Consider the following 19,623-nt stretch of genomic DNA (forward strand, 5'->3'; position numbering starts at 1 on the left):
GGACATAGGGCGCACTGAGGGCGCACTGAGGGCACCGGGAATACCGGGGGACACCGGGCAGTGAAGGCACTCCGCGACCGCGGGGAACTCCAGGACACCGGGCACTAAGTTTGCACTGAGGGCGTGGGGGATACCGGGGGACAGCGGGCACTGAAGGCACTGCGGGACTGTGGGGAACTCCGGGAGACACCGGGCACTACAGGTGCACCGTGGCCGTGGGGGACAGCAGAGGCCACCAAGCACTACGGGCTCACTGGGGCCGTAGGGAACAGCAGAGGACACGGGGCACTACAGGCACAGCGGGCAGTACAGGCACATTGGGGCCGTAGGGCACGCCGGGCCATATAGAGCACCAGTTGACAGCAAAGGGCAGCGAGGCACACCAAGTGTCCACCGACACAGCAGGGTGTGCTGAGAGCCACGAGGCTCGGAGGGACGTCAGGTGACAGCAGGGAGCACCAGGGGACACGAGGCACACCAGACACCCTGGGCTGTGAGGAGCACGGGGGAGCAGCAGGTGCCACAGCACCCCAGGGGCCGCGGGGCCACGCAGCAGGCAGCGGAGGCGAGCGGAGTTCAGCGAGTTTAATGAGAGCAGGACAAGCCCCGACCCCCGCCCGCCCCCCCTCCTCCTCCCCGGTGCCCGGCCCGGCCCGCACCCCCCGGGGCGGGTGCCCGCGACGCCCTAGTCGACTTCTTCCATGCTGCTGTAGGAGGGGGCCGGGCGCTCAGCGGGGCTGGCGAAGCGCTCGGGGAGGCCTTCCGCGGCCAGCGCCGGGGCTCCTTCGGGGGCCAGGCCGGATCCGAACGGCACCGGGGTCAGTCCCTGCAAGCAGAAGGTGGCTGTGAGTTGGAGAGCGCGGCGCTGCCTGCCCCTCTCCTCCCGGCCAAGGCCCCGCAGAGCGGGCTCCTGGGTGAAGCGGGGCAGGGGGGAAGGCAGCGAGCCCGGAGCAGCCCCGGAGACCTGCCCGAGCGAGGAGAGCCAGGCTGCGGCACGCTCAGCCCAGCCCCGCTGCCGCTGCCTCGCCCTGTCCAGCACCGCTGCCCCCGGGCTGCCGCGGCGTGGGCTGGGTGGAACAGCGTCCCAGCATGGCACGGGGCCAGCAGCAGCGAGCCAGGGGGTGGGTGCTGACCCCTGCCTGGGTCTCACATGCAGTGCAGGGCTTCAGGGGGGTGTCCGGAGCCGGGACCCCCACCCGGAGGCAGGCAGGTGCAGGCAGCGGGCCCCGAGCCCCGGGCTGCAGCCCCAGCAGGAGCAGAGGTCACCCCAGAGGCGCCGGGCGCTGACTCAGCCCCACGAGGCCAACGCCGTGGGCGCGCGGGGGAAGCCACGGGCCGCGGGGCAGCAGACAATGAGGCGACTGTTCCAGGACAAGCAGTTCCTGACCGCAGCGCTCACCGCGCTGGGACCCGCGCGTGGGGAGCTGCAGGAGGGGCGTGGGGCTGAGGAGGGGGGAGCCGGGGGGCCCCCGCAGCCCGGCTCAACCCCCCCCTGCCCTGTGAGGAAGGGGCCCCAGGCAGAAGTCCCGGAGAAGCGTGCTCCTGCTGAGCATCCTTCCTGAGACAGCCAAGGGCACTGCCGCCAGGACAGCAGCGGAGACGGAAAAGGAAGTCACAGGGCTCTGAAGTCACCTCTCAAACCCAAACAACGCCCGAGCACTGCTCAGCCAAGGGCAACACGTCTCAATGTCAGACACCGCCGGCGCTGCAGCCCTTGTCCCAGCCCCGCGGGACAGCGCGCCGCCAGCCCCCCAGCGCCCTGCACGTGCTGCAGCTGCTGCCCCACGGGCAGGGCCCCACGGGAGGGGCAGGTAGGGCTGTGCCCGGAGCTTGCTGCACCCAGCAGAGCCTAGGGCAGGGCTCCTGCAAGGGCTGGGGCCGCGGGGCCAGCACAGGGGGCTGGAGAGGGACACGAGCACAGGGAGGTTACGGGCACCTGGTGGGGGGCTGGAGCTGGCTGCGGTACAGAGCCCGTGCCTGGAGCCGGGCTGCCATCAGACAGGAGAGGGGGGCCACGTCTCTTTGGAAAACCTGCCTTTATTAACACCCCCCCAGCACGCAGGAGAGCGACGCTGCCAGCACCGCCGCGAGACACCACCCTCCTGCAGCCTGGGTCCTACCTGCCGGCCCTGGCCCCACGCCTCTCCCGCAGCACAGAGCCCTCAGAACCGAGGTGCTGCCCCCGGCCCCACGCCGGGGCACACAGCAGAGACCCGGCCCCCCCTGGACGCAGGCAGGTGCAGCCCCCGCAGGTCCGTGCTTGCCACAGGTGTCCCAGCGCCGTCTGCCAGGCTCCCCCAGGGCTGCCTGGGTGCTGCTGAGCTCTCCGGGTGAGCAGGGAAGTTCATAAGCCCTTGGTGACGAGCCCATCCCGTCCCAGCACAAGGGACAACTGTGGCCCGGGGGACACATCTCGTGCCAGCTCTGGAGAACACGAGGCTCCTGAAGCAGCGCAGCGGCACGCGCAGCTGGACCGTGGACCGTGTCAGGGCATCCTGTCCTCGCAGCAGCCTCGGGGCAGGGCACTGCTCGTTCCCAGGAGTGAGCGGAGACAGGCGGCGTTCCCCGGGGCAGCGGCACTGTCCCTTCCTGAGCGGCACGTAGCCGTGGGGCCAGCCCTGCTCCGAGCAGGCAGCCAGGGCGAGGGAGGGCTGAGGGGATCCTGGTTCCGGGCTGTGCCTTGGCACGGCTGCGGGCCAGCCAGGCGGCCGTGCCAGCTGGCACGGGGGATGCCAGAGCAGACAGGCAGGAGCCGACGGCCCCACGCTTCCCTCGGCGAGGCCCGATGGTGCCCTCAGCGGGCGAGTCCTTCCCGGAGGGCTCTGTCCTGCCGCCTGACGTCTTCGTCGCGCGGCGTCCTGGCACGGCGCGTGCCCCGGCGGCCCCGCTCCTGCAGCTGGCTACGTGCCCGTGCCTATCTCCAGCGGGTCTGGTAAATGAGCGGGTAGAACACGTTGAGGAAGAGAGCCACGATTGCGGCCGTGGTGGCCAGGACGAAGTATCTGACGCAGCCTTCGTCCGGGTGCTGGGGGGTGCCCGGACTCCTCTTCTGGCCACGGGGCCTCCAGGAGTTTCTCGCAGGCCTTTGGGGAGCCTCGAGCTGCAGCTCTTGTTCTTCAGCCTCCAGTTCCTGCCAGATCAGAGAAGCCTGCGATGTGGAAACCTGCGTCAGCACTTGCAGAACACAACGGGCAACACCCCTCGCCATCCCCCGGGGCAGGCGGCTGCCTGCGAGCCCAGTCCCGTGCCCCACCAGCCCCCGCCTCCCCATGCAGCGCGGTCGCGCCCGCCCCTGCAACTCCTGGGGGCTGCCGGTGCTCGCGGCGCGGCCGGGGGCTGCCGGGCGGCGTCTTCGCAGGGCTGCAGGGAGCCGGCGGCTGGATCCCGGTGGAGTCGGAGCTCTGCTATTGGTGGATCCAGGCAGGCGAGGGGGTGGGCAGCAGCCAATCGGAGGCCGGCTGTGGTGATCCCAAGGGGATTGTTCAGGTGGCGGCCAATGGGGGCGTAGATCGGGGTAGGAGGCGCGGCGGCGGCACAACCAGTCCCAGCTCTCCTTCGGCGGGTGGGGATCCCTCCAGAGCCAATCGCAGCCCAGCTTCCCAGTGGATTCCTGCAGGCAGCCAATCGCAGCCCAGCCCTTCGCTGTGCCGGTGATCATGCGGGTGGCCAATCAGGACGCAGGTCTCCGAGGGCACTCAGGAAGGTGCAGGTGGTCCCGGGGGGTCGGGGACCCGCTCAGCCCCAGCAGATCCAACACACGCCAGCACCACGCAGGATCCGGCGCTGCCAGCACCCTGATGGGCCCCGGGGGGATCCAGTGAGCTGCGGGGCACACGGTGATCCCCGGCACCGCGGGGGCCTCCCACGGGCGGTGCAGGACGCGTGGAGCAGCCTTGCTATGACCCAGGCCACCCGCAGCTCGTGGGGCAGCTCCGGGGCGCTCACAGCCCCTCCTGGCCCCACAGGCAGCTCCGGGCCCCAGCTGGGAAGAAGAGCCGAGCCGCCCAACCCACAGCTGCGTGACGGCAGCCTGGGCTGGGCAAGAAAGCCCCAAGGGGCGCACGCGTCGGGCTGTGCCACAGCCAAGCATTGTCCTCAGCCCCCAGGGGGGCCAGCAGCACAGCGACCCAGGGGAGCCTGGCAGGCAGGCGACGCGCTGCACCCCCACCCTAAGCCTTTGTTTTTTTTTTTTTTTTTTTTGACATTTCGGCAGAGAACAGTCCAACCAGTCCCCGTCGGTACGTGCTGGAAGTGCCCACCCCTCCCAGCCCGCCCTGCAGCACAGCTCGCTCCGGCAGGTTTCTCGGCAGCACCTTGCGGAGGCTTGCAGGCCTCTGGCTTGGTGCTGGCAGCTGCCTTTTCTGCACCCAGCGTGGCCCTGGGCTGGGTCCCAGCAGAAAGCGTCCCCCACCCTGCCCCGAGGAGGCTGCTTCCTGGTGCAGCCAGCTCCTGATCTGCTGCTCTCAGTCCTTCCCGGCGCAGAGCCCGGCTCCCTCCTGCTCTGATGCCCCAGCGCAGCTCTGTGCCCTCCCACCAGCGCTCCCAGCCCCGTGGCTGGAACCAACTCTCCCACCATCCCTTTGGGATGCACCCATCCCAAGATCACGGCCGCAACAGGACAAGTCAGACCCCACAGCCCAGCTGGCACAAGCTCTTCAGTCTCAAGGAGAGGCAGGCACCAAACCACGACTGCGCCGGGCTCCGCGGGGCCCTGCAGGCGGGCGCATGCACGTTTCAAGGCTCTGCGGCTCCTTCGGCGCTGGGAGGGACGCGAGCTCTCACCTGACTGGCAGCAGCTTCGGCAGAGGGGGTGCGCTCGGCTCGGTGGTCTGGGGGGTGCCCGGGCAGGGGTCTCTCCACAGGAGAGTTCCTCCGTCGGTAGAAGAGGACGTAGGCGTATCTGGTTACCACCTGGCTCTCGTCCACGGTGGTGACTGTGCTGTCATCGAAGAGCCGCCAGCCTGAGAGGAGAGAAGGGTTAAGCAAGGAGAGCGTCGCCAGCTGCGGGGGAAGGAAAGGGGGGGCAGCGAGGGCAGCTGATCCTCACCCACGTCACTGCGCTGGCTGTTCTTGTCGTTGGGCAGGCGGGCGTACGCCGTGTAGTGCCCGCCGATCATGCCTCCGTAGTGGTTGATCACAGCGTACAGGTCATACATGGGCAGCTGCTGCTCGCCCTTCCGGCCGATGCAGAACTTGCTCAGGTCCAGGCTCCTAGGGAGGGACGAGGGGACGGTCAGGGAGAGGCCAGGCAGCGGGGCAGCACCCGCAGCGCCGTCCCCAGATCGTCCCCCGAGCTCTCACCGGACGGGGAAGTCCACCATGTCGTTGATCTTGTCCCTCCAAATAAAGCTGCGGAAGGAGAAGCGCTTGAGCTGGATGATGAGGACGTTGGGCAGGCGCCACAGCATCAGCTGCTTGGAGGCCTCACGGTGCTGCTTGCACTTGGGGCAGTACCTGCGGGAAGTGTGTGCTTGTTACCAACGTGGGGAGAGCCTTGGGTGTCTGCGCCCCGCACCGCGCTCCCCCACGCGTGGATCGGAGGGAGCAGTGAGGGACATCTCCACCCCCCCTGCCACGGGCAGGCCAGCACAGCCCCGCGGAGCGCTGGCGTGGCTCCCTGCTGGCTCCTGGCCTCCCTCCCCAGCACGCAGCCCAGCATTCCTGGCTGCCAGGAGAAAGGGCGTGCAGGAGCGGGCAGCTCCCGGGAAACCCCCGCTGCTGCCTGGGCCCGCGGGCTGGAACGCGCTGCGCCGCCGTCCTCACCACGCTTCCTCCGGGGCCAGGACTTCGGGCTTGGTGAAGAGGTTGAGGCACTGCTCCAGGGTGAAGTGGCCAGCCCGCGCCGCTTCGCTGGCTGAGCCCGGGTCTTCCACGCACTCCAGCTCCTTGGACTCCACCAGCACAAACTCCTTGAGGCGCTCGTTGTTCTTCCACACCAGGGCCAGGGAGCAGTCGTCTGTCAGCTCCAGGGGGGCGTCACCTGTCAAGGGGGGGGGCACACCTCACACCACTGCCCCCCGGCCAGGCCACGCCGCCCTGCCTGGACTAGGAGCAGCCCTGCCCAGCCCATATGGGTAGGATAAACACACAGCAGGGCCAGGAGGGCACAAATATCCCTGCCAGGTTCCCCAGCCCAGGGTGGCAGCGCCCCACAACCAGTGTGAGAAGTGCTCCTGGCAGTGTCTACATGACCAGCATCTGTTCAGACAGGTGACCCAGCCACAGAGATCACTGTCCCTCTGTGGGTGCAGGGGGTTGAGGGGAACGGGTCTGTTTGCTCAGGGGAACAGGCGCATCGTGCCTGAGAATTGCTTCCAGGCAGCAGGCACCAGCTCCCGTGCCAGACACAGCTTTTATTGTCCTGGGACCAACAGCTCTCTGGGCCAGGAGCCTCCCGCTCCCTGGCCAGGAAGATCCACCACCACTCTCTCTGCCAGAGGCCACAAGGGAAGAAATGGGATCTCCCCGGGGCTCTGGGCTCACCTTTATCTTCCAGCTTGTACTCTTTGTTGGCGGCATCGATCTTGTTGATGTAGAACTGCGTGGCGCGGGCGCTCAGCGAGTCTGGAGTGTGCTGGTACCCAGGGATGGCAGCTGCGGACAGGCAGGGACAGATCTTTGGTGGCACTGCCCGCCCGCCCTGCGTAGGGGCCAAGAATTCGCAGTGCCCCCACCCCCACCTCACATGCTACGGCCTTGCAGGGACACAACCACGTGCCCAGTGTCCTTGACTATTTTTAGCAGGCGCCTGCCCCTGGCAAGCTGCGCTCCCTCTGCCTGCCTGCCTTGCCCCTTCTCTGCACATTGCTGCCATCCTGAGACGAGTGGCTGGAAACGTGACAGCCGGGCGGCCAAGCGCGAGAGGCTGCTCCCGTGCAGCTGAGTCAGAGCGAGGGAAATGAGGGAAACGAGGGAAACGAGGCGCTCACAGCCCCCAGGGGCTCAGCCTCCCACGGGACTCTGGCAGCCCCTGCCTCCCCGCCCCTCTCCCGCAACAGCCCGGCCTCCTCCCAAGTCAGGGCTTTGCTGTGCCGCACGGGCTCTGCCAGGGCAGGGCAGAGCGTGGGCTGGCAGGCATTCCAGGTGGGGCAGCGCCGCCAAAACACGGCTCCCACGGCCTCCAGGATGCCTGCAGGGATCTCCGGACCAAGCCACGTGGAGAACACAGATGGGGCGGCCTCCCACCACAGCAGGGAAGGAGAATTGCTCCCTGTCTTTCCCGGGGGCCGTCCGGGCTCCTGGCACAGAGAGGGTTAGCACTGCAGCACCTCTTACCTTCGGGTTTGAGGGCTCTCTCATAGGACGGCTCCTTCTCGCAGCAGCTGTCGCCCTGCGACTCCACGTGCTCGGAGAAGCCGGAATCCAAGCTCAGCAGGGAACTCCTGGCTGCCAGGACCTTGCTGCGGACGGTGCTGCTGTCACCCAGCTCTGGATGCAGCTCGGGCACGGCCGGCGAGAGCGGGGGCTCCTGCAGGAAGCCGGACGCCCTGTCCCCGTCCCCCAGCTCGGGGGCAGAGGTGGCGGCTGTGCAGCTGCTCTTGGCCAGGGGCTCCGGCTTGTCGGGGAGCAGCGGCTGCAGCCCCTGCTCTGGTGACATCCGCCCCAGCTGGAAGGGAGGCTGGAACACGCTGACCGAGTACCTGGGCAAGGAGGGGACGGTCACGGCAGGCCGGGCAAGGGGCTGGGCTGGGGTCAGGCAGGAGCAGCCCCCCCCTTCCCTGCCCCCTCACCTCGCGTAGCCCTCCAGCAGCTGGGCCAGGCGGGCGTAGGTGAGGCGGGACTCCGGCACGCTGATGAGGAAGGGGAAACCGATGTTCTCAGGGCGGCACAAAGCCTTGTGGTCTGGCCAGTGTGTCTTCTGGCATGCCCTGTAACACACACAGCCCCCGTGAGCCCGGCGGGAGCTCAGTAAGGCTGGAGGGGTGCAGCTGGGGTGAGGGGAGCGCTCAGAGCCAGACTGGCTCCGTCCCAAAGGCCGGGCCCATCCCACCCCCTCCCCGTGGGTTGAGCTCTCCCGTCAGAGCAGGAGACCCTCCCTGCCTCCCTGCCAGGCACCCAGCCAACTCACACGTTGCAGTAACCGACTCGGTAGCACCTCGTGCAGCGCCTGAGCTTCTCTTCCTCTGACAGCTGCTTCTTCTGGCAGGCTGCACACTTGGCGACGGGGACGCTGGGTACCTGTGGACGCTGCAGGAGAAAGAACCCCGTTGGGCACGGGAGGGCAGCTGGGCAGGGTAAGGCAGGCTCGGCAGGCCCTTGGTATGTCACCCTGGTATGTCAGCCCTTTGTGCAAGCCCTTCTGTTACTCTCCCCATCCCGTTCAGCCTCCCTGAGCACCTCCCAGCAGTCTCAGCCTTCCCCCCTGCTCACCTGCTGGACCTGCAGCTCCACGACCCGCTCCTTGGCCAGCTCTGGGGACAGCACCTCGAAGCAGAGCAGCAGGTCCGTGGGGCAGACCGTGTCGAGACAGTGGGACGGCAGGAACATGCGGTGAAAGCGATTCTTGATCACCTGCCAGGAAAGCAGTGGAATGGAGCCATGTGAGGGCTGCCTCGTGCTCAGAGGGCCGCCCTGCTCTTCCTCTCCCTAGGAAGGCACAGATCTGAGCCCCCTCGTGAACTGTGGGGACAGCAGCACCACGGGGATGCTGTGCTCTGCTCACCACCCCACCAGGGTGGCACCGCTTGCCCCGCTGCTGTGGCCCTGCCCTGCTGAGCAGGGATCTGCCTGGCAGCACCCAGCACACGACACTGCCACCCGTGGACAAAATCCCCCCGTGGAAAAGGGGCTGCTGACGGCAACGCTTTCTGTGGGTGACCCAGGGGCACCCACAAGAGCAGCCCATCGCTTCCTGGCCAGCTGGAGCCCTCTCACCTCTGCCAGGCGCAGGTTCTCTGGTTTCACACGCACGCTGTGGGCCACCGAGTCAAGTACCTCCATGGCACTGGAGTTCTCCTTGCTGATACTCACGAGGAACTGCCACGAAGAAAGCGCCCCGTTAGTGATGCCACACCAAGGCACGTGGGCCTTGGCTTCGCACGAGGCTCAGCCCGCTGGCACAGGACCTGCGGCACCTCCAAGAGCCCTCTCAGGCTACCTCCCCAGGACAGTCAGGGTCCTTTACCTTGATAGGTTTCTTGTGCGGCTCCTTTGCAAAGTAGTAGACAGTCAGCACCTTCTGCTTCTGGGGGAGGGGCACGGGGAGGTACAGGAAGGGGTCGAAGGTGATGGACACCTGCAGGCATGAAAGCACGCTCAGTACTGGGAGCTGCTTGTGGCTGAGATCAGCAGGGCAGCGGTCCCAGCAGGCCTGAGAGCTGCCCCTGCCCTGTGACTCGTGCTCCGAGGGTCTACGAGTGGGGGCTGGAGCCTGAGGCACAGCCAGGACAGAGGCAGGGCCTCCAGAGCTGCCCTACCTTGGAACAGACTGGGCACACCAGCTTGGATTTGTACTGGCCCTGGAATAGGTCCACAATGAAGGAGTCATTCCTCATCTTGTGTCGCTGCCAAGCCTCCTCAGCTACCACCTGCAGGGAGAAAGGGCTCAGCGCCGCCCTAAATCACAAGGGACGGGGCTGCCGTGCAGCGCCGTGCGCTCCCAGGTGCATCTTTACCTCATCGGGCCTCCCATCCGAGTCGACGGTCTCTGTGTAGGGCTTGTTCTGGATGCGGTTGAGATCCTCGTGCAGGCCGTCCAGCAGGAAGGCCATGAACTCCTGAGCATCGTGCTGGGCGTAGCCAGTGAACTGGCTGGCCTTGCTGGCCACGATCGCCTGGGGGAGCACAGCCGTCAGCCCTGCTGGCCCCACGCACAAACAAACCTGCACCCACCCCGCTCACAGAGCACCAGGACAGCCCAGGGCCCTCAGGGGAGCGCTGGGAACCCCCAGCTGAGGAGCAGCCGGCAGCTCCTGGGGAGCTTCGGTGCCTACCTTGAGTTTAGAGGGCTGGAAGGCATGGTGAGTGCCCTTCCACAGCGCCCGCAGCAGCATGGCAAAGCCGATGGCCAGGCGGCCCCCTGTCCCCAGCGGGTTGTTGTAGTTGATTTCCGACTCGAAGGACCGATCTGTAAGAGATGGAGGAGAGCGAGGGTGGCTGAAATGTCCCCGGGGCTGGGCTCTGCTGGGCTCCAGGCGTGTGCTCACCGTGGAAGTAATCGCGCAGCTCCCGGGTGTTGGACAGCGACTGGATGACGCTGTTCATGAAGCAGGTGTTGCCCAGGTTCACCAGCCCCGTGAAGCCGGGCAGGCACACCTTCTTCTTCTCGTCCTCGTCCTCGTCGTCCTCCACGCTCTCGGTGCTCACGGGGCTGTGCGTCATGGGGGGCACCATGCAGGTCGGTTTGGGCTGTCAAAGCAGAGCTGGCTGTGAGGGTGCTGCGCGCCCGGGGTCTTTGGGAACACCGCAGGAACCTGATTAACCGAGGCACCCCGCAGACAGGGCTGGTCTGGAGCCACACACCACCTCCCACCAGGAGCGGGACAGCCAGGACAACTGCTGTCCCCAGCTCTGCCAGGAGCACCGCCACCTCCAGAACAGTTTGCTGCCCCCCACTTGCCCCCCAGCCAGGTGAAACACGGCACAGCTCCACTCACCGAGGGGATGTGAGGCTCCTGCTTCACCGCCACGTGTTCTGGGGCCGTACGGGCTGCCACACCGTCCAGACCCCCATCCTCGACGCGTGGCTTCTCTTTGTCGCTGGCTCGGGCTTCCTCTTTGCTGGACAGGGGGTGCTGGTTACTGCCCGGGGGGGTCTTATCCAGAGGGGTAGGGCCTGTAGGCATGGCAACCTTTGCACCACCCACTGCACCTTAAAAAGGGGGAAGGGTGGGCCTGTGGTTAGCAGCACCGCGGGCTGCCCACGGCAGGGCTGAGCTGCTCAGCCCATGCTCACACGCGCACGCAGGCTCTCGCCCACCCCTCTTCCAAGTGAGGGAGGGGAGCAGCAGTGCCCTTCCCCAGTACTTGGCCCACCTGCCCCGCACCCACTCATCCCTCTCCCTCCCCACCACCCCGTGCCAGAGGGCCCGGTGCCATCCAGGCACTGCTGGAGGTGAGGAAGGCGCCCAGCAGGCGGGTAGCACGAGGAGAAGGCAGGGTGCAGACCTCGTGTGGCCGGAGCCTCCAGCCCGCCCCAGCGCTGGCTCTGGCGTTTCTTCAGACAGACATCAATGCGAGACACCGTGAAGTTGTACGTGCACTGGTCCGGCTCAATGAGGTTCCTGCAAGACAGGCAGCAAGTGAGGAGTGCCCCAGACACCCCAGCAGCTTCAAAGATGCTAAAAAGCCTCTGTTGGGTAGGGCCACAGCCTCCTGACTAGTGTCAACCCCAAGGGGGCCTTCACGAAGCAGGACAGATGTCCCCGAGCCCATGCACACAGCACGCAGAGGGCCCCACTCCCAGCAGATCCGTTCTGCCCGACTCCACATGCCCCCTCTAGCAGGACACCCCAGCAGAGCGCACACAGGCTGGTCTGGCTCTGCCCACGAGAGCTCCAGATCAGGCTGCGGACAGACTGCAGGCAAGGAAGCGCTGGGATTTCCTTCTCTGCCACCAGCCCAGGTCTGGAGCACCTGGTGCAGCACGGTGTGAGAAATGCAGATCGTGGCTGCGAGCCCAGCTGCTGAAGTGATTGTGCCCTGCACAGAGCGGCCAGCTGGGACCGGTTTCTGCTCCAGTTCTCAGCTCCCTCACCCCGGTGCTGGCTGGAAATTTGGGACCATACCTGAGCTTCACCTGCCACCGGAACACCGTGTGGGGCCCGCAACCAGGGTGGAGGCGAAGGAAGTTTACGTCGCTGCAAAGAAATCAGAAACAAGTGAAAAGAGGTGAACAAACAGAGCAGCCTGGCTGCAACCAGGAGCTCCGCATCAGCTTGGTGCCATCCCAAGGCACGCTCGTACCTCGTCTGGAACACCAATGTGAAGTCTTGCTCCCGAAACAAAACCTTGGAAGTCTCCTTGTGAATCTCTTTCACGTAGACGTGCACCACCACCAGGTCATTGCCTTTCTCATATGAGTCATTCTTGACAAAGGTCAGGCTCACAAAAGGCTCTGGCTCTGAGCAAGGAAAGCCGCGGGGAGAGGTTACCCTCCTTGCAAGCACGTCCTTCCCAACCAGACCAGCCTAGGGACACCCGTGGGCTCCGGCCACTCACCATCAGCTGCTGCTTCCAGAGCCACGTCGTCCTTGGACCAGTCCCTCTTCTCACCATCCCTGCCCAGGGGAGGGGTGGCTGCAGGGATGGCCTTGGAGCTCTCCCCCAGGACGGACGCGCAGTCCCGGCCCCGCGAGGCCTCGGCGGGGCTGCTCGGCTGCAGGACTCTCTTCTCCACACAGGTGGCAACGCGGTGGGGGAACACCTCTGTGGTGGCTGCAAGAGGTGGCATCTCCACGGGAACGGTCTCCTTGGCCAAAACCACAGCCTTTTGAGGAAAAAGGAAGCGGTGAAGACGAGACAACTTCACAGCCATGTGCCCCAGCCAGGCAGGCACAGCCTCACCGTGCCCACACATCCCACCTGCCCCGCTTGGACCCCTGAGCTCCACAGCCTCAGCCCAGCGATTGCAGGTTCCCCCTGCCTGGGGCACTGTTAGTTACCAGGCCCTGGACTGTATTTTGTCCCATCCTCCACCACAGCCAGGCCCAAAGCAGCCCTCAGCACCACCCAAGGCGCCCAGGAGCCCATCTCATCCCACAGGGCCGTGCCTCTACACGAGGGCTGGGGGAGCACGGACCAGCCAGGTCCTCAGGTACCTTCTCCAGTGGTGGTGCGAGGTCAGCCAGGGCCGTGGGCGCATCGCCCTGGCCGGCTCTGCCGTTGCGGCGGCTGCCAGCCCTCCCGCCGTGCCCCTTGCTGGGCTCCACGCTGCCGGTGACTCTGGCATTGGGCTCGTCTTCGGTTGGAGCCACTTTGAGGTAAACTGCCCGCTTGGCACTCGGGCCACTCTGCGTCCCTGGGCTGGCTGGGCTTTTCCCTCCCAGGGCCTCGCTTCTTCCCTGAGCGCGCTTGGGGTTGGAGGGCTCCCGCCGGGTCCTCGGTGGCTCTGTGCTTTCAGCCCGGGGCTCTTCTGGGGCCAGCTCTGCAGCAGCAGCCTTCTCCTTCCCGTTCTCCCAGCACATGGCCCCTTTGGCCAGCTCTTTGGATCCATCCTTCCTTCTCTTCTGTCAAAAGCAGGGCAGCACAGAGGGGAGATGTGCAGGCAGCTCTTTGCAGCGCCTGACCCTCACCGCCCCTTCCCTCAGCCAGCTCTGCCAGGCTGCCCACAGTCCCCCAAAAGGCAGAGCTCCCCCCTCCTCTTACCAGAAGCGAAGTCCAGGTGTGAAGCGGGATCTTCTTCTGAAGCACCAGCTGCAGGAAGTTGCCCTTCTTGCACTGGACCTTGCTGCAGGAGCCCTCGATCTCCTCGTAGAACTGACAGCTCCACTGGCGCCCATCTGCAGTCAAAGAGGGCCGGCACCTCAGGCAGCAGTCCACCCAACCCACGGCCCTCTTTCACCTGCCCCAGGGGCCAGAAGAGCGCTCGCCCAGAGCCAGAGAGGCCGCAGGCAGGCTGCCACCACACCCCAGGAGCCTTCAGGGTAACGCCAGCTCCCTGGGGCTTGCTTTGTACATCTGGCTGGCCTCCTTCCCGGAGGGAAGGCCCTGTGTCTCCCTGCCCCAGGGACACAGACACTTTTCCAAGGGATACCCAGCGCCGACTCGATCTCCCCAGCGAGCAGGGGACAGCCGCAGGCAGCACGGCAGCGGGCACCTGTTCGCTTGGCAGAGAGGAGCTGGATCCTGCCCCCCAGCCCTCCACCCTTCTTCTTTTACGCTGCTCTCGTATCAGCCTGGCTGGAGCAGTGCCAGCTGACAGCAGGGCATTGCCTCTGAAGGAAAGGTTTCATGCTGGCCTGGAGCAGCCCCACATCCAGCCCGCAGCCACGCCAAGCCCTGCTGGAAAAATATTTGCTCTGCTGCCCATACCTGGCAGTTTGACCACGCAGTCGGTGTCGGTGAAAGCGGCATCCACGTCCTCCACCTTCAGAGCCCCGCTGCCCAAGTTCAGCTTGACAATGATCTCGTCAGCGTTCTGCTTCCAGTCCAGCAGCAGCTCTGCGAGAGGGAGGAAAGCGTTAACGCCAGTCCGGGGCACGAGGCCACGGCGCACACACACCTGGGCAGGGGAGCACGAGCCCGGACGCACGTCTGCTTGAAGGAGGTCAGCACGGAGGACACGGAGCATGCCAACAAACCGAGGCACTTGGAACCCGCTCTTATCAGGCCACGAACGAGGGCCTGAGCACGTGTTGCAGCAGGTCAGGTGCATCCCAGTGGGAACCAGAGAGATCAGAAGGCAGAAAGGCTTGGCCCAGTCACGTGCGGCGCCACGGCTGGGAAGAAGGGGCGGCTCCTGCCAGCTACAAAGCAATTGCTGCTTTCCCAGGGAACGAGGAAGCCGCAGAATTTACTCTGGGGGATTCAAGTGGACTCTGACCACAACCAGAAATTGCCACTTCCCTTTGCATATGCAAATCGGGCAGCTCAGTTGCAGTCATCAAGAGCACTGTACTCCTGCCAGGTAGGCGCCGCTAACGCGGCTGAAACACGGGTGGGCCAGCCAGCATGGCAAAAGCATCTCGTCCAGGGAAAAAAAACAGTACAGCAGCATCCCTCCCTGCACACACAGCCCCATCAGGTGTCTGCCAGGCTCCAGGGCTGGCCAGGTGGCATCCTAAAATCTCCAAAGGCAAAAAAAAAAAAAAAAAAAGCTGACGTTTCCTTCATTGCCATTTGGTTTAGTTCCACTTTCTGTGTCACGATGGGGCTCTGCTCTGCCCGTCTCAAGGTGGGGACACGGAGCCAAGGCAAAAACAGTCAGCAGCACCTGATGGGTGACGTGGCCAGGGACCTTTCCACCCAGAAACCAGCGGGAGGATGCTGGCAACAAAGATATCCCGGGGCTGTGCTCAGGGGCACCGTGACACCCGGGCCAGGAGCCGCCTGCCACGTGCCCCGGGGCCTCTCCTTTGCAGAGGGCCCTGCCCACCACACGTGCCCTGCTCTGGGGAGGCTGCACCCTGTTAGGAGGAGCACGGGGCGAGGGAGCACTCGGGTTAGTTCTGCTGAACGCCAGAGCATAGGGCAACGACAAGGTGAGAGCTCCGGGTCCCTTGGCAAGGGCGCTCGGTGGCCATGCACTGGCAGCCAGCTCACACCTCCACTTACCCTCCTCCGAGTCCCTCTCCTGGGGGGTCTCAGCCTGCTCGGGCTCAGGGCGAGACACTGGTGGGCAGAGAAGCAGAGCGCAGGTGGGTCTGTTGTTCTGGCACCTCAGAGCACGGGCTGGCACTCCGACACCCCAAATATCACACAGCGCCAGACCTCTGCCCAGGATTTCCATTCTGCACGCGCTGCTCGTTTCCTTCCTCTGCCCCTTCCACCTCCCCTACAGCCCCGAGCCCTGCCCGCAGCAAGCCAGACCCCACAACGGGTGCCGTGCCCCCCACTCCTCTGCAGAGTGGGAGCAAAACAACCTCGCTGCGCCGGGCAGGCAGCGCTGCTTCGAGGCATGTCTGGCTGCGGAGCTTGTGGTAACTGGGCTGCGAGCCCTGCCAAGTCTCTGCTGGGCCACAGAGGAGAGGCTCTGCCTTGATCCTACACAGAGAGCCCGGTGTTTGGTTGTGCTCAAACCCATCCTGCTGTAAGGAGAGAACCTGGCAGCCCAGCTGCACTTTAACATTCCCACTGCTGCGCAGCCTGCCAGCAGCCAGGGCTAAAACTTCCTTGAGCTCAGGCCGGGGAACCGAGCAGGTCCCGATTAGGACCTGACACTTAATCTCTGCTCCCTGCAGAATTACCTCTGAGAGCCAGCAGCGTCTCAGGGTCAGCTCCACCCGCACAGGGCGCTGTGCTGACAGGCAAAGGGTGTCAACGTGACAGCACCTTGTCCTGAAGCACGCAACCAGTGACAACGGGAGCTGTGGTCTCCACCCCAGAACACCCACAGGGCTGTTGCTGCCCTCCTTGGCAGGCTCCAGAGCAGCAGGAAATCTCCCTCGACCACTGCAGCTGCTGGTGGAGCCCCTGTTACACTGCACAAAGGGGAGGGAAGCAGCACAGCCCACACCACAGCCCCCACGAGGGCAGGAGCCCCTCCACGCCGGGTGTGGGTGCCCCGGGAGGCAGCACAGCCCCTGCAGCGAGAGGAGGCAGCGGCGCTGTGCTCGCAGCGCCCTGGGGTTTCGCCCTGGGGAGCGTTCCAGCAGAGCTGGGTAAGCGCTCTTTTACCTTGGCCTATAAATCACCGGGTTATTTTGAGGCTGCAGCAGTCGGAACGCGGCGGGCACAGAATCCCAGCCATTTGCCAGGGCCACTGCTGGAGGAGGAACCCGTGCTGCCTCCTGCCCGCAGGCGCTGCCCGCCCAGCGCAGCAGCCCGCACCCGGAGCACTTTTTGTCATCGGATCCGCAGCGGCCGGGGAGGGAACTGCTGCAGAGCGCCCGTTTCGGCGCCTCGCCTCGCCGTGAAGGTGAGGCAACAGCCCCACCCGCAGGCTCTGCGCCCGCCTGTGGCACCCAGGCTGGGGAGCAGAAGTGTGTCCAGCTGCGAGGGCACCTGCAGGGCTGCGGGCTGCTCCCCCTAGCCCAAAGCAGCGACTGGAAACAGCCACCGTCAGCTCCAGGCTTCAGCTGAGGGCAGGGAGCCAACCTCCCTCACATCCCTGGGGCTAAGCAGCACCCAAAGAAAGGAGGTTACAGGTCCAAGGAGGACACCGTGCCAAAGAGGATCCCGTGGCAGGGTTACAGGAAGCGATTAGTTAAATCTGCTTAGCCCGGCAGATGGCTGCAGGATCCCACCCCAGGGGGCCGAGAAACCATCATGTGGGGGCTCTCACCTTCCTTGCTCTCCTGGTTGGCTCGGTCCTTCTGCTTCTTCTTGTTGGTGGCGTCGTCCAAGCCCCGAGACACTCTCCTCTGGCCGGGGGCATTGGTGCTACTGGACATCTTCAGCCGTTTGGAGGACACAAACGGCCCGCCGGGGTCGGTGATGGAGTCTGGGTCAGGGGTGCGACGTTTTCTTCCTGGCCCAGCTATCTTGGCGACTCTCTGTGGTCAAACTCTCTGGCAAGGAACTAGTGGCCTAAAGAGAGGAGAGAGCAGGCGTGGCAGGAGGAGCAGGCAGAGGAGGCCCAATGACATCAGGACCCTGCTCCCTGCCCCGGCACCGGGCCCTGCGGGACCAATGCCCTCGTGTGACCTGCGGGGAAAGCCCCGCTGGGCGCAGGCACCCCCCTCACCGCAGCTGCTGCAGCGCTTGCTGCCAAAATAAGGGCTCCTCCAAGCCCCCAGCACACAACCAGCAGCCCCCTGTACGTGGCACATGCTACAAACCCTGAAAACAATCGTAACACTCGTGGCTCCTGCCACAACAGCACCCAGGGGAGCAGGGGGGTGAAGGGAGCCCCGAGCCATACAAGCCAGCCCCCGGGGTCAGCCGGGACAGCCTGGCTCGGGGCACGGGGCAGGTCAGCAGCTATTTCGGTCAGGCAGTGCCCGTGTGAGAGGCCGGCTACGGGAGAGAGAACCGCCCTAAGAAGGAAGCGGGGGGGGAGCAGCAGCAGCAGCAGGCCCGGGCCGCTCTCTCCCCCGTGCCAGAGGCGAGCAAACCTCCCTGGCACGGCCCGAGCTCCTCCCTCCGCCCACCAGCACCTTGCATATTCATCTCCCGCCGGCTTTACAGACAGCGCCAGCAGGGCCCGGCTGGAAACAAGACACCCGCGCTCGGCGTGCCTGGAGAGAGGGCCGGGCGTGCCCCCCCCGGCAGGGTCTGCGAGCGGCAGCACCCAGCGCCCGGCCGCTCTGCTTCAGGTGCTCGGGACAGAGCGGAGCTGCCGCGGCCTCCCGGAGCTGTCCCCGTGGAGACGGAGGCAGCAGAGGGCCGGGAAGGTGTCCCTGAGCCCCGCTCAGCTGTGCCTGGCTCCCCTGCAGCGGGAGCAGCCGTCCCCTGTCACCCCTGTGCCTGCACGGACCTGGTGGCCCTCTCGGGAGTGTCCCCAGCGCCGTTTGTGTTCCAGAAACCCCCGTGGCAACGAGCGGCCACAAACCTTGAGTCACAGCCACCAGCCCCCAGAGGGAGGTGACGGCACGCTCCCACAGCTGGGGCAGCCCGGCCCCACGGCAGGCTCTGCTCCCAGAGTGTTTCTCTTTAGGCCAACCTGTCCCAGCCACCGAGAACCCCCCAAACCAACTCCAAAGCTCGAGGGCTGGGTGCTCCCGACTGCCCCAAAACCCCACAGCAGGGTGGCCTGAAACAACCCGGGAAGGGGATGCTGAGCGAGACCCCGCAGTCAGCCCAAAGAGGGGAGGGAGCAGATGCGGGACAGCAGCAGCACACCCTGAAGGCTCCGGGTCTCGCTGTAAGGCAGCAGCACCGCGGGTTCTGGCCTCACCAGGGGACCAGAAGGGACCTGGCAGCTGCAAACGCCGCTGGGCTGAGCGGGGCCGGGCCCTCTGGCATTAGTCCCCGCTAATGGCACTGTGGGACAGCGACAAAACGATTCCCAGGGTGCCGAACGCTCCGCCAGGCTTGGCAACCGCCGGCGAGCTGCGCCCGCTGGATGGCTTTTGTTTCTAGGGGGAAACCTCAGAGGGGCAGGAAACGAGAAGCAGCCGCAGGGCCGGGCCCCGCTGCCTCCAGAGGCGGGGTGCGAGGCGGGACGGTGACAGCCAGCCCCGAGCGGGGTCCCGCGGGCTGAGGGGGGCTGCCGGGACCGCGGGTTCTCTTTGGGGGAAGCCGCTCGCTGCCCCCGGTGTAACGGGGCTGGCAGCAGCCCGGGGCTGTTGCGGGAGCCTCAGGGCTTCATTCAAGCGCCAGCAAAGCCCCGGTTGCTCTCCCCACGGCGGACACCCCCCGGGAGCAGCGGGCAGGCAGCAGCGGGGCTCAGCACCCCGGTGCCCCCGGCGCAGGGCTCCTGGCGCTGCCGTTACCGGGAGCTCAGCCCCGAGGCTCAACCCCCCGGGCACCGCACGCGGGGACAGCCCGGCCGCGGGGCCGCCTCCCCGCGCCCCGCCCCGCTCCGCCCCGCACCTTTTGTCCCGGCACCGCGAGCACGGAACCGGGGCCGCCTCCCCGCCGCCAACGGGGCCGGTAACGGCTGGAGCTGGGGCTGGGGCTGGGGCTGGGGCAGCACCGGGCACGGCCCCTCCCCGCTCCCCGCCCCCCCCCACCCCGGTGCCCGCGGCCTGCTCCCGGCCGCGCCTCACCGAGCGGCACCCGGCGGCCGCGGGGCTGAGCGGGGAGGCCGGCGGCGGGGAGAGGCGGCTCCGCCCGCCCCGTGCACCCCTCCCCGTCCCGTTCCCGTTCCCGGCCCCGTTGGCGGTGCCGGCCCCGCCCCGCCCCCACTCACGGCCCCGCCGCTCCGCCCCGCCCCGCGCGGCCGGCACCGAAGTTCCGAGCGGGCCCCGCTCCGGAGACAGGCCCCGAGCCCCGTGACGCACTTCCGGAAGCCGGCGGGCGGCCCCACGTGACGAGGGAGCGCGTAGGGGAAGGGAACGGGGGCGGGGTCACGTGACGAGGGAGCCCCGGGGCCCGCTCGGCTCCGCGGCCCCGCCCCCGCGGCGCCATGGAGACGGCGCC

At 66.4% G+C, this 19,623-nt stretch overlaps 1 protein-coding gene across 7 annotated transcripts; it reads right to left on the reverse strand.

The window, feature by feature from the left end:
- Positions 1-605: 605 nt before the first annotated feature.
- Positions 606-19,093, reverse strand: USP19 (ubiquitin specific peptidase 19). Of its 7 annotated transcripts, XM_082768235.1 has the most exons (27): positions 19,075-19,093; positions 16,883-17,127; positions 15,214-15,270; positions 13,972-14,100; positions 13,306-13,439; positions 12,759-13,166; positions 12,160-12,427; positions 11,905-12,061; positions 11,727-11,798; positions 11,107-11,222; positions 10,596-10,810; positions 10,146-10,347; positions 9,933-10,066; positions 9,615-9,773; positions 9,417-9,527; positions 9,125-9,235; positions 8,875-8,976; positions 8,371-8,511; positions 8,069-8,187; positions 7,731-7,868; positions 7,276-7,640; positions 6,484-6,594; positions 5,764-5,980; positions 5,302-5,454; positions 5,048-5,211; positions 4,783-4,961; positions 835-3,148 (listed from the first exon to the last, which is right to left on the reverse strand). In XM_082768235.1, the coding sequence occupies exons 2-27, from the start codon at positions 16,989-16,991 to the stop codon at positions 2,915-2,917; spliced, it is 4,305 nt and encodes a 1,434-aa protein (XP_082624361.1). In that variant the 5' UTR covers positions 16,992-17,127; positions 19,075-19,093; the 3' UTR covers positions 835-2,914. The 7 variants fall into 7 exon arrangements, with proteins under 7 accessions (XP_082624360.1, XP_082624361.1, XP_082624356.1 ...); XM_082768234.1 differs by lacking the exons at positions 835-3,148; positions 19,075-19,093 and adding an exon at positions 606-826 and having other exon boundaries at positions 16,883-17,258; XM_082768230.1 differs by lacking the exon at positions 19,075-19,093 and having other exon boundaries at positions 12,759-13,163; positions 16,883-17,258.
- Positions 19,094-19,623: the final 530 nt, after the last annotated feature.

This window comes from Aythya marila, assembly GCF_965140915.1.
Source record: "Aythya marila genome assembly, chromosome: 10".
Classification (NCBI taxonomy): Eukaryota; Metazoa; Chordata; class Aves; order Anseriformes; family Anatidae; genus Aythya; species Aythya marila.